The 12,981-nt window shown below is 46.5% G+C and overlaps 1 protein-coding gene across 1 annotated transcript in view; it reads left to right on the plus strand.

The window, feature by feature from the left end:
* The window catches only part of TRNT1 (tRNA nucleotidyl transferase 1), a 419,244-nt gene that overhangs the window by 349,883 nt on the left and 56,380 nt on the right, over nt 1-12,981 (plus strand). The window contains exon 6 of the mRNA XM_044078012.1: nt 7,913-8,166. Within this exon, the coding sequence (XP_043933947.1) occupies nt 7,913-8,166 (254 nt within the window). The remainder of the gene's footprint in view (nt 1-7,912; nt 8,167-12,981) is intronic.

A 12,981-nucleotide genomic window follows, 5' to 3' on the forward strand; every position in this document is an offset into this window, starting at 1 on the left:
AAAGCATTGCAGTCTGTATTTCAGTAAAATTTAAAGTATCTTACAGATCTTTAAACAGGGGAGATGATAAAGTAAATCAGAGCAATAATGACTTCTGTATAGAATAGAGGTTAATGTCTTGGGGGTGTGTTCTTAAGAGGAATGATTTAGTTTTGGACTTGGTTGATAAATGGTTGGAAGTGAAGGGCAACTTATGCCAATTTAGCTTCAAAGTTAAACAAATGAAAGTTTCCCCTTACTATGCACTTCCTTGTTGGTATAAAATTTGGTATGATAACAGCGATGTCCTTCATGGATGCATCTGCAGTCATAACAACTGGGTTGTCCTGTCGTCAGGCAGCCCTTCAGTCGGCCGGATTCCAAAGTCCGGGTCCGGCTTCGGCTGATGTCGCACTCACCCGACGTCATCTCTGTTGGTCTTCGGGTATAAAGGCATCAGCCGACGCCATTTTCCTCCGTCTTTCTTGCCGCGTGGCGCCCGAAGCAGAAGCTGTTCGCAAGTGCCGGTCGGTCGGATCCAGAGATTACTTCTACCGAATACTACTTCGAAGACTTCTAAAGCTAAGTACCCCGTTGGGGACTCTTTCTTGCCTCAGCCGATGTCAGAAAAAGTTAATAATTGTTTAACCTGTGGGAAACAAATACCTCATAAAGATTTCCACTCTTATTGTCTGCCTTGTTTAGGCCCAGCCCACGACGTAGCAGCCTGTTCGGCCTGTGCTTCCTTCAACCGACGAACGCTTAGGCGTCGGTCGGAGTTTGCTGAACAGTTTTTCGGTTCTGATTTTGCGTACATTATGCCGTCGGATCCTCCGACTTCCCAATCTGCCAAAAAACGCAAAGATAAAGACCGACATTCGCGGTCCGCGGTTTCGGCCGAAACCATGGTTAAGCAAACCGCGAGTGTCTCGGTTTCGGCCGAAACCGAGAAAACTGATCAAAGTACAGCTGAATCTATCTCTACAACTGAGGCACCTGCTACCATTCTTGAATCGGCCTCAGAAATTTTACCCACTACGGTGGTTGCCACTGACTTATCAGACACCATTCCCTTGGATGTCTCTACCCCAGCACGTGGTGCTGCTAGGCCTCCAGCAGCCATGTCCATTAAGGCCTTCGCCAGGGCTAAAGCAGCCAAGACTACTAAAACAGTGCCTGTTAAACCCCTACAACCAGGCCCTCCTCTAGTTCTCAAATGCTTACTCTGGCAGAAGATTTAATTTCATTAATTAGAGGATCTCAATCTCACCCAGACAGGGCCTCTCAGCCCCCAGAGAAGAGACCTAGGGCAGAGCCCCCTGAGCCAGTGTCATCTGATGATTCTGCCGATGAATCAGACATAACTGACCAGCCAGAGGCTCCTTTCTCCAATTTTGAAGACTCTGATGCTGAAGAATCCATTCCAGCTGCTTCCCCACCAGAAGAATTCTCCTTTGGGGAAACCTTACATGCCATGCGAGAGCAGTTCCAATGGCAGCAACAGGATTTTTCAGACTCCAGAAAAAGACTTAGGACTTTTCTGCACCTTCCACAACACAGGCCCTTAGCTATACCTCCTGTTCTCTCTGTGGTGAATGATGCTTTCAATGATGTCTGCTCCGCACCAGACTCTTTACCTCCAGCCCCTGCCAAACCAGACAGATTTTACAGGGTGCCAGACACTCATCACCATCTTTACAAGGCCCCACTTGCAGACCCCGAAACTATATCCCAGGGTCCCAAGGCAGTAGCCGCAACCATAGCTAAAAACCCTATTCCTTCTGAAAGGGAAGCAAGGTCATTAGACAGATGGGGCAAAAAGGTCTACACTTCAGCTACTCTCTCAGCTAGAGCTTTAAACTGTCAGTTTCACATGATACAATACCAAGAGTATATGCTTGATCAGTTAACTAAAAAGCTAACCACTGATGAATCTCTTGATAAGAAATATGTATTAGAAATGGTAAATAACATACAACAGGTTAGTAACCATTCCTTAAAATGTGGCTATGATGCACTGGAGGCTTCATTTAGATCAGCCATGACTGGCACAGTGATAAGAAGGCATGCATGGCTAAAGGAGCAAGCTTTACCGGATCATGTCAAAGCAAAGTTACTAGATGCTCCTATGGATAAGACAAGTTTGTTTGGTACACCTGCCCAGCAGGTTATGAAGAAAATGGAAGAAAAGGCAAAATCTGTTCAAACGGTTAAAGATTTCTTGCAGGTTCAACCCCAAGGTTTAGCAGGAACTGGCCTGCCAAAAATTGGTCCTTTCCTGACTCCACAAGATCTCAAAGGGGCAGGAATAGACGTTCCAGAGGCAGAAACCAACCCAGAGGAGGTGCCTACAGAGGACGACAGTGGCAAGGTAACAACAGAGGCACAGACACAACCACTGCCACTACATCAACACAACCACAGTGACTTAATCCTAAATCCGCCTACCAGGGAACAAATAGCAGCTCCTCTAGGCGGAAAGTTAACCTTATTTTCAAAGAACTGGCACTATATAACAAAAGACAAGTGGATTTTACAAACCATAGATCAAGGATACCGGTTCCACTTCCACACTTTACCAGTCAAAAGAGGAATGCCAAATCTACCTCCAAATCAAAAAACAGAGGCTCTACAACAGATAATGCAGTTAGCAAACATGAGAGCTGTGGAAAGAGTGCCAACAGCAGAGCAAGGAAAAGGGTTCTACTCCAGACTATTCCTAGTTCCAAGAAAGGAAAAAAGTTGGAGACCAATTCTCGACCTGTCCGCCCTAAATACATACATCATTGTCCCAAAATTCAAAATGCTGACCCTACAGCAACTTCTTCCCATGCTGGGCAAGGAGTGTTGGCTGGTAACTCTAGATCTCAAGGAGGCATACCTGCACGTCCCCATTCGACCAATCTGCAGAAGATACCTCAGATTTCTTGCAGGATCAGAGCACTATCAATTCTCAGCATTGCCCTTTGGCTTATCTACTGCGCCCAGAGTATTCACAAAATGCCTGGCATCAGTAATAGCCCATTGCAGACTACAGGGAATTCAAATTTACCCATACCTGGACGACTGCCTGCTACAAGGGGACAACAAAAGCAAGCTGACAACAGATTTACAAAGGGTCATTTACTTGCTACAAGCACTGGGATACACAGTCAATCTACAAAAGTCAAGGCTGATACCATCCCAAACAAGGACATTCTTGGGCGCGGAATTGGACACAGTAAAACAAATGGCATTCCTAACTGCAGAAAAACAAAAAGAACTCCCTCTTTACTTCTTAGCACTAACAAAGCTGAACAAGTTAACAGCAAGAAAAGTACTGCAGGCCTTGGGCTTCATGGCATCATGCATAATCTTGGTCCCACTTGCCAGACTACATATGAGAAAACTACAGTGGTACCTAAAGAATTTATGGTCCCAACACAGACACAGCCTAGAAACAGAAATCCCACTAATTCCATGCTTAAAACAGGAGTTCCTATGGTGGGCTCAGGCATGCCAGACAAACCCAGGCCTACCCTTTCGCAGATGTCAAGCAAGCCAGACCATCACAACAGACGCTTCAGACCTAGGATGGGGGCCCACATGCTGGACAAATGCGTGCAAGGATTGTGGACACAGGATCAACTTCACCTGCACATCAACCTAAAAGAAATGCTGGCAGTAAAACTGGCAATCCAAAGGTTCAGACCACTTCTCAAAGAGGGCCAGTTGATGATAAGGACAGACAACACCACAGTCATGTGGTACATCAACAAGCAGGGAGGCACTCATTCATACCCCCTATGCAGAATGACTTTGGAGCTGTGGACCCTGGCACTCAGCTACAACATCCAGTTACAGGCAATATTTGTACCGGGAAAAGAAAATACTCTAGCAGACATATTAAGCAGAACCACATCGGATGCCCACGAATGGAAACTGCACCCGGACATCTTCAAGACCATCTCAAAGAAATGGGGAATGCCTCAGATAGATCTATTCGCATCACCTCTCAATCACCAGCTCAAAAAATTCTGCACAAGGACATTCCACCCACTAGCATGGAAAGTGGATTCGCTCTCCTTCAGCTGGAAAGGCCTGACAGCATATGCATTCCCACCTCTTCCCTTGATACACAAAGTATTACTAAAGATCAAGGAAGAACGTCCAAGGATAATCCTGATAGCTCCAAACTGGCCAAGACAACACTGGTACCCACTGCTGAGGAGCATGTCTCGGAACAATATGTGGCCAGTACCCCTGATGCCTTTGATGTTAACTCAGAACAACTACAGCATCATACATCCAAACCTAAAAACGTTGCAACTGACTGCATGGAACATCACATAGCAGCAGCTAACCCAGAGCTTTCCCAAAGAGTTAAAGACATTATTCTTGAAGCACGCAGACCTTCAACAAGAAGGAACTATGCTGGAAAATGGAAAAGGTTTGTCATTTGGAGTACTGAAAGAGGAAAAGATGTGTCAAACATAGATATACCTAACATTCTGGAGTATCTGGCCGAACTTCTTCATTCAGGCCTGTCCTACTCCTCCATCAAGATACATGCATCAGCTATTTCAGCAGAATACAGCTTTGATCCACCTGTTTTTTCGCACCCTTTGCTCAGGCAGTTCCTCAGAGGAATCAAGAATGTAAAACCTCCAAGGAAACCACCTTTACCAGCTTGGGACTTAAACTTTGTGCTAGAAAAGTTGACACTATCACCCTTTGAACCAGCAGCAACAGCAGACCTACAACACCTGTCATGGAAAACTGCTTTCCTACTGGCAATTACTTCAGCTAGGAGGGTTTCAGAACTACAGGCCTTAATGGCAGTGCAACCCTTCCTAATCTTCCACCAAGATAGAGTGTCCATGAGGACTAATCCTACATTTATGCCTAAGGTGGTATCCAGAGTGTCTTTAAACCAGGCAATCCACCTACCTACCTTCTTTCCCAACCCACAAAACAGAGGGGAAAGAATACTGCATACCTTGGATGTACATAGACAGCTACGCTACTACTTGGACAGAACAAAAAATAGCAGAAAGACTGACCATCTTTTTGTAGCCTATGCAACAGGAAGGGAAGGAAAAGCTATTTCCAAACAGACAATCTCCAAATGGATAGGAAATTGCATACGATTCTGTTACTCCTTCCATGGAAAACCAATTCCACAGAACATAAGACCTCATTCTACAAGGGCAACAGCCACTACCACAGCCTTCTTACGAGGAGTGGCAACCAAAGACATTATTGAGGCGGCTACTTGGACCTCCGTGCATACATTTGCCAAGCATTATAATTTGCCTCTATATTCCAGATCCCGAGCAGGGTTTGCCACTGCTGTACTGCAAGGGATCCTAAACACACCATAATCTAGTTTTATCCTCCTCCCTAGTTGGCTATGGTATTCTACCCAGTTGTTATGACTGCAGATGCATCCATGAAGGACATAGTACAGTTTTGTACCTACCATAAATGTAGATGTCCGAACTGGATAGCATCTGCAGTCAGGATTACCCTCCCTCCTTCCCCTCTGTGGTACTCCTAGGGTGTTTTACCCTCCTAATAGCTAGCTGGTGGGGGGAGTCTATTATGGTGTATTTGTTTGTATATATGTACATACATGCTTTTTTGTGTGTTTACCTCTATCTTTTTGGAAACATTGGCATCTATCCAAATTTTAGCCTCCAAGAGGGCTACTGGCATCTGGGGCAAGAAACACTGAGGAAAATGGCGTCGGCTGATGCCTTTATACCCGAAGACCAACAGAGATGATGTTGGGTGAGTGCGACATCAGCCGAAGCCGGACCCGGACTTTGGAATCCGGCCGACTGAAGGGCTGCCTGATGACAGGACAACCCAGTTGTTATGACTGCAGATGCTATCCAGTTCGGACATCTACATTTATGGTAGGTACAAAACTGTACTTTTCTTCTGATGGATTTTATGGCTTTTATGGTGGTTGCACTCAGCAAGATGTTTGATGGAGATGGGTTACAAAGACATACATCTGGAGTGTTTCTCCCCTGGCCTCTGCTGAAAATTGGCTTCATTCCAAGTCAGACTTTCCCAGTTAACAAATGTTAAAATAAATAATGTAGACTGGCTGGAAATAAATCACTTAAGATGCTTGTGTGTAGCTCAGATGCCTTTATATATGAAAGAAACATTTATTTAGTATTCTGAGATGGGGGGCAACCAGAGCAGAACCTGACTTGAGTGTTATATAGGCTGAAAGAATTGAATACGTTTTATTAGTAAGTATTACAGTATGACATGCTATAAAAAGAGAAGTTGGTGATTAATGGGGAGACTCTGGTGAACGCCAACTAAACATGGTAGAAGGAATTGGCTGTATTTTTTTAACTTCATATTATTTGAGGGCAGTAAATCTAGTGCATTTTGGCACTACTCAGATGAAGGCTTTAAAGGAAATTGTTGAAAAAGCACAGCTGTTGCAGAGACTGTTAAAACTGAGGAGATAATTGCTATGAGAAAGTATAAGCTTAGAAAGTTATGGGTAAAGAATCTGAACAGATAAAACTTGGATGAGATGAATGGAGTACTTTTGAGTTAGGTCTTCTTCTGTTAGTAACAAGTTGGTCAGGAACCAGCTTGTGGAAAAGTCAAATTGGTGAAGCATAGTCATTGGCTGTTAATTGACATAATATCATATTGAACATACATACACACGCACACACTCCATGTATCACTCAGTACCCACATTACCTAATAGACAAAAACACACACAGTAAGCTCAGTTCTAACATGGTGGGACACAAGCCTCTGTATATAATCATCTCTGAACACAGTCATGCAACCACTCATGTTGCCACAGTGTACACCTCTCTTACCTTTCTCACAATGCACATCAAGCACACCTAATGTATACTTTCCTGAAATAAGTGCCGCATTCCATGTCCTCACGTGCACACAGTATGTGCTTCTTAACAATAATCATTCACTCTTAATAGATACGCAGAAACATGTCCCTTCCTCTAAATACACTCCACAGATTTATTCCATCACACAAAACCCACACACAGTGTATGCTTTTAATTATACATTCACACCGTCAGCCTTTTGACTGCTTCCTCCAATGCACAGAATCCAGAAATCATCATACTGTCGACTACTCACACAGAATACTGCTATTACACATCACACAGTGTAACGTCACAGTTCCAACATAGCCTGAATTACAACACACTTTTGATCAGTCACTCCTAACCATAACTGTACAGTACTCTCCTCACAAGCCCTAATCCATGAGGAAAAAATGTATTGACATACTAATACACACATACATATTGCTTTATTATACCCAGCATATTTCTCACATACTAACAAGATCTTGCTGTTTTGAGAGAAACCAGACATGCAGCACAACAGTGCTTGTGTATGCATACACTCTATGAAAATGTACACTCGACCAGTGTATATATATTCAGCAAGAGTGCCACCTCGATTAGTTTGTATTGATAAGCTAGTCATTGAGCAGACAACTTGCAATAAATAGGTCAACATCCATTCATTCAGAAATATCAAGAGGTGAAAGGAGCACTCTTTTCTTTATTATTGTTGTTGTCTTTTAGTAAGATGAATCTACCTTATCTGCTACATAAATGTATGGGAATTAAGTTAAGGAATAGACCATATGTCCCAGTTCCATTTTGTAAATTAAGGATGGAAAATAGGTACCATTTGAACTGATGTCATCGTACACTATATGATTTGCAGTGTAGTCAAAAATATTTTGTGATTATACTTATGATTTACAAGAAATGCAAGAATGGTGTTATTTTATAGGGATTGCTTCATACTGATTATTAAAGGAAAAAAGGAGTCTACCATGACAATCTGTAAGTGTGTTTTGTATGTGATATTTGAAAGATCAATACGCTTTAGTAATTTAGAGGTAAATTAAAGTGTTTCTTTTCAGGACTGCCAGTCAGTGGAAATCTAGAAGAATTGAACAGAGTGTGGAATAATCTCCAAAACCTTTGCCCGAAGCCTATGACAGTTCTGGTCTCATTACTTCAAAGCCCAGAGGATGTCAATAAACTTGATTTGAGGCTGAAGATTTCAAAAGAAGAAAAAAATCTTGGTCTGTTCTTAGTGAAATATAGGCGGGATTTATCTGGAACTGACAATGATGGAGATCCCCTTAAACCATACACAGATTTAATTATAGATGTAAGTAGCTTATTTTATTTTAAGTATCACAAATGATTGAAGTGTTTATTTCATCTTAATGTGTTCTAGGGCCATTTTATTTACAGACTACGCAGCAGTCTTTATTTACCAACTAATGCACTAAACTGTCTAATGCTTGAAACAATTTTGTTCCTGCTGTTTGGAAAAATTATTTTGGGTGCATTAAAGAAAGTGTAAACAAGTGGAAGGGTTAGGACATTCTGTGCTTGTTTGCTGGATATTTTCAAGAATTATGGTCTGAGAAACAAGTCTGCATGAAACAAACTAATTGATATTGACTTCAGCTACTTGTACATGTTTGCAGACATCATGGAGAAACATTTTGCCAGTTTATTTTTTTGTGTAGAGTGGGCATTAAACTTCCATTAATATCCTTATAAATGTTTGTACATTTTTTTCTTACTGGCCTACCCACATTTGACTATTCCTCCTTCCATTTCATTGACTGATCCATTAATTCCTGTAGCCCACCAGACTTACCATCCTACATTACCCTTTGGGGGGGTATCCCATCTTTCCATTAGTAGAGTACCTTATTGTTAAAATTTCTCTGTAATACTCCTGGAGGGTTGAGGGATGAAAGTTGTATGGTCATAGGTTGTTAACTATTAAATGTCCCCAGTGACCCTCTGATCCTTTTGATGTTCTTTGTAGTCAGTGCTGCAGTACTGATTCTTGGGTCTTCCCACCATTCAGAAGCTCACAACTGGTCTACTTTCCAGAGTTATTTTCATCATGCCTAGCTGACGGAAGTCTGAGGACCAACATCAAAGTATAAGAATAGTGCCCATTGTCACCATCTTCAGTTCTTTCTAGCTGTGCAGTCAGATGTGCTACTACAGTTTATCAGAAACTTGCAAGCCATCTTTCGGCTTGTTTTCTCCAGAGTTTCTTGTAACCTATTATCTGAAGTAGGAACTTCATTTGTCAGCAACCTGTGGGATACGGATCCGATCTCGGATCCGAGCCGGCAACTTCTAACATAGCATAGATCCGAGCTCCTAGCTCCTCCCCCTTACCCATAATCCCCTGCCTGCCCTGACTGACCCCAGATCTAGTTTGCCGCTCTTCAAGCAACAGCTAGGTTCAGAGCTCTTGGCGTTTGTGAGAAAAAAAGTTTTTATATTTTTTCTTCTGAGTGACTGGTTGTGTGTGTGATAGGTTTACCCTTTCTCCTTTTACATTTATAACTTACTTGTTTTATTTTAAGTATAATTCTCCCTCCCCGCTGTTCGTAGCGTGTGTGTGTGACTGGATTAGGGGCCTAGTGAGTGTGCTTACTTCAGTATGTCGGAGGCCCCTAAGGCAATTTTTTCGAAATGCACCGAGTGTGGTCACAAGCTTTCACCGGCTGATGGCCACACTCGGTGCGTTAGGTGCCTTGGGGTTGAACACCTCTCATCGGGTTGCGCAATTTGCGCGGCGTTCAACCCCAGGGCACTCAAGGATCGAAGGTCGAAGCTAGTTCTGGCGGGTCTTCTACCCCCAGACTCTGCTTCGGCCTCCTGTCTGTGCCCGCTACCCCCGGTGGCGGTCACCCCTGCCTCCCTTCCTCCGACCGGGACTCAACCTCCCGCCCGGCTCCGGAGGATAGGGAGGCCAGGAAAGAGAAGCGGGAGAAGCACCTTAAGCGGCGGGCGAGGATTCTTCATCGGCCCGCCCGCCAAGAGGGCTTTCCCGTCCAAGTCTTCTCGATCTCCTCCTCCTCGGATCCGATCCCCTTGTTTCTCCCCGGGTCCCGAGGAGGAGGTGATCCGGTCCCCGTCGAGGTCATCAAGGCGACACTCCAGGTCTGCCTCGGTGGCCTCGTCGAGGTCCACTTTTAGCATGTCTGATGTGGATATGGACCGGATGATGAGGAGATTCATCCAGGCCCAGATGCAGATGGGAGTGCTCTTGCCTCCCCCCCCTCTGGGGGGGAGCTCGACCCCTTTTTTCGCTCCTATAGCTCCTTCTCCGACCCGCATTCCGGGCTCGGAGCCGAGCCACGTTGGATTCGGGGGTAGGTCGGAGCCGACCGTGCTGGGCACGTCGGCTCCGACTATTCCCTCGAGTCTGTCGGATCCGACCTCTCGGAGCCGTGGGCGAGCCGGATCCGAGGGATTCGTGTGCTTTCGGCTCCGTCCCGGTCGGAGCACACTGGTCCTTCGGATCCGACGTTCTCGGCGCCAGGTCCGATCCCTGCTTCGGATCAGAGTGGGAGTCGGATATCGGATCCTTCTGAGAACGGTTCCCCCTCGGCTTTCGCTGCGGTGGAGAGGGCACTGTCGAGTGCTTCCAGGCCTCCGGTCCTGGCTTCGGCTCCCTCCTGCACTCCTTCTCATCTGATCCTGGCTCCCCTCATCCAGACCTCTGGGCAGCCTGCCTCAGCACCTTTAGGAGTTCCAGTGGAACAGGTTACAGCCCGTGAGGACTCCTTGGACAGCCCCCCCGAGGAGATTCTCCACAAGGCAAAGTGCAAAAGGAGGCACATAGACTCCCCTGAGAGTCTCACAGAAGATACAGACTTGGATGAAGGGGAAGGCTCCCCGAGATCACCCCCTGAGGATGTCTCCTTTGGAGACATCATGAAAATGCTCAAAATCAGAGGTGCGTGGTCTGCCCCCAAGGCTTCCTCTGACGAGTCCGTATTCCTTGAGGCGTTCGAAGCAGGACCATCTACCTCTTGGGTGTCCCCTCCACCCGACCCCCTGGTGGATCTCATATCCTCTAGGGCTTGGAAGGAACCGTACACAGTAGAGCCGATCCCCAGATGCCCAGACAAAATTTTGAGCCCCCCTGCAGAGAGATCACATTGGAGCAGAGGTCCCCCTGTGGATGCCATGTTGGTGGCTGCAGCCACTAAGAAAGAGTTGGCTCAAGAGAGCCCCACGGTTCATCCCCCGAGCAAGGAGTCTCGTGCGATGGACCGTCTTGGGAAGCGGGCCTTCAGTTCAGCGACCTTCTCTATGAGGGCCTTGAACTATATGGCACATGTTATTAGGATGCAGCGGGACCTAATTAAGGAATAAGCTGCTTCTCCCCCGGGGTCCATGTCGGAGGGAGACAAGGATTTGTACTCTTCCCGAATGGCCACCCTCCGCTCTATCTCTAATACCTCTATGCGGCTATTGTCTCATGCTACAGAGGGAGCCGCTAGAGCAGGCGGAGTCGGGCTTGTCATGAGGAGACAGGCCTGGCTCCGTCACTGTGACTTCTCGGAACCCTTTAAGGCGTCATTCGCGAATGCCCCTTTTGATGGTTCTGCACTGTTCGGCAAAACCGTTCGCGACACTCTTGTCCAGAGCGAGAAAGACGGGAAGACCTTGTCTGCCGTCGGAGTCCGCTTCTCTGCGCCCCAGAGGTCCTTTTCCAAGAACCAAAAGGGTCAGAAGAAGATGTGGTTCCAAAAATCGCATCAGTCTCAGTCTGCTCAGGACAACCAGTCCTCTCGTGGCAGAGGAGGACAGGGAGGACGCCGCCCCAGAGGCAGAGGGGTCCGAGGAATTTTGGGTCCAGAGAACCTTTCTCTGAGAGGCCCACGCAGAACCCCTGAGGGGTTTCCCGACTGCTCCACTCTGGAGGCAGTCGGGGGGCGTTTTTCGAAGCACCTGGCAAAATGGGAGTCCATAACAACAGATCGCTGGGTGCTTCGCATTATATCCAGAGGTTACCTAATTCCCTTCATAGCCAACCCCAGAATCAGAAGCCTTCCCGATGTCCCACCCAGTCAAAAGAAGGCGGCCGCTGCAGAAATCCAGCAGCTTCTACAAAAAAGAGCCATCCAGCCCGTCCCCCCAGATCAAGTCGGATCAGGTTTTTACTCCAGGTTCTTTCTGATGCCAAAAAAGACGGGGGACTTGAGGTCCATCCTCGACCTCTCTTTCCTAAACCTGGTGGTACCCAAACAAAAGTTCCGAATGGTCACGTTGCAATCCGTCCTCCCCTTATTGTGGGAGGACGACTGGATGTGCTCTATAGACCTCAAGGATGCGTACTATCATGTTCTAGTAGACAGGCGTTCCAGGAGGTTCCTCCGCTTCCGGCTGGGAGCCAGTCACTTTCAATTCAGGGTCCTCCCCTTCGGTCTCACCTCAGCCCCAGGGTGTTCACCAAGGTCCTAGCGGTAGTAGCGGCCCACCTGAGACTCCAGGGAATTCAGGTCTTTCCATACCTGGACGACTGGCTCCTCACAGCCCCAACAAGGCATCTACTTTGCTCAGGCAGGGACTATTTTCTCGGTCTGGCTCCTCTATTAGGATTAACCATCAACATGACCAAATCCTCACTCATCCCTACACAGACGCTAGATTTTATAGGGGCAAGACTGGATTCCAGACAGATGCTTGCGTTCTTGACTCCAGATCGACTTCGGAGCCTGATGTTACACGTGCAGGCCATTCTTCATCTGCAAACTCCTTCGGCGGAATTGATTCTGAGGGCCCTAGGATCTATGGCGGCTGCAATCCCTCTGCTACCATTGGCCCGGTTGAACATGAGGATTCTACAGTGGACCCTCCAGGTACAATGGTCACTGTCTTGCTACCCTCTGTCTCACCCCGTTTCCTTAAGCAAGGTTTGCAGAGAATCGCTCCTGTGGTGGCTCCAGTCTCCCCACACGGGCCGTCCCTTCTCACTACCTCCGCCAGTCGACACAGTGACCACGGACGCTTCTCGCCTGGGGTGGGGGGGGGCATTTTTCAGGCAGAACAGTCCAAGGCACTTGGAACGACGTAGAGACCTCTTTGCATATCAACATCCTAGAGATGAGAGCGGTGCTTTTGATGTTGCAAGCACTACACAACTCTCTTCCGG

The sequence above is a fragment of the Protopterus annectens genome, chromosome 7.part0 (genome assembly GCF_019279795.1).
Source record: "Protopterus annectens isolate FY-2018-M chromosome 7.part0, PAN1.0, whole genome shotgun sequence".
In the NCBI taxonomy this organism is placed as follows: domain Eukaryota; kingdom Metazoa; phylum Chordata; order Ceratodontiformes; family Protopteridae; genus Protopterus; species Protopterus annectens.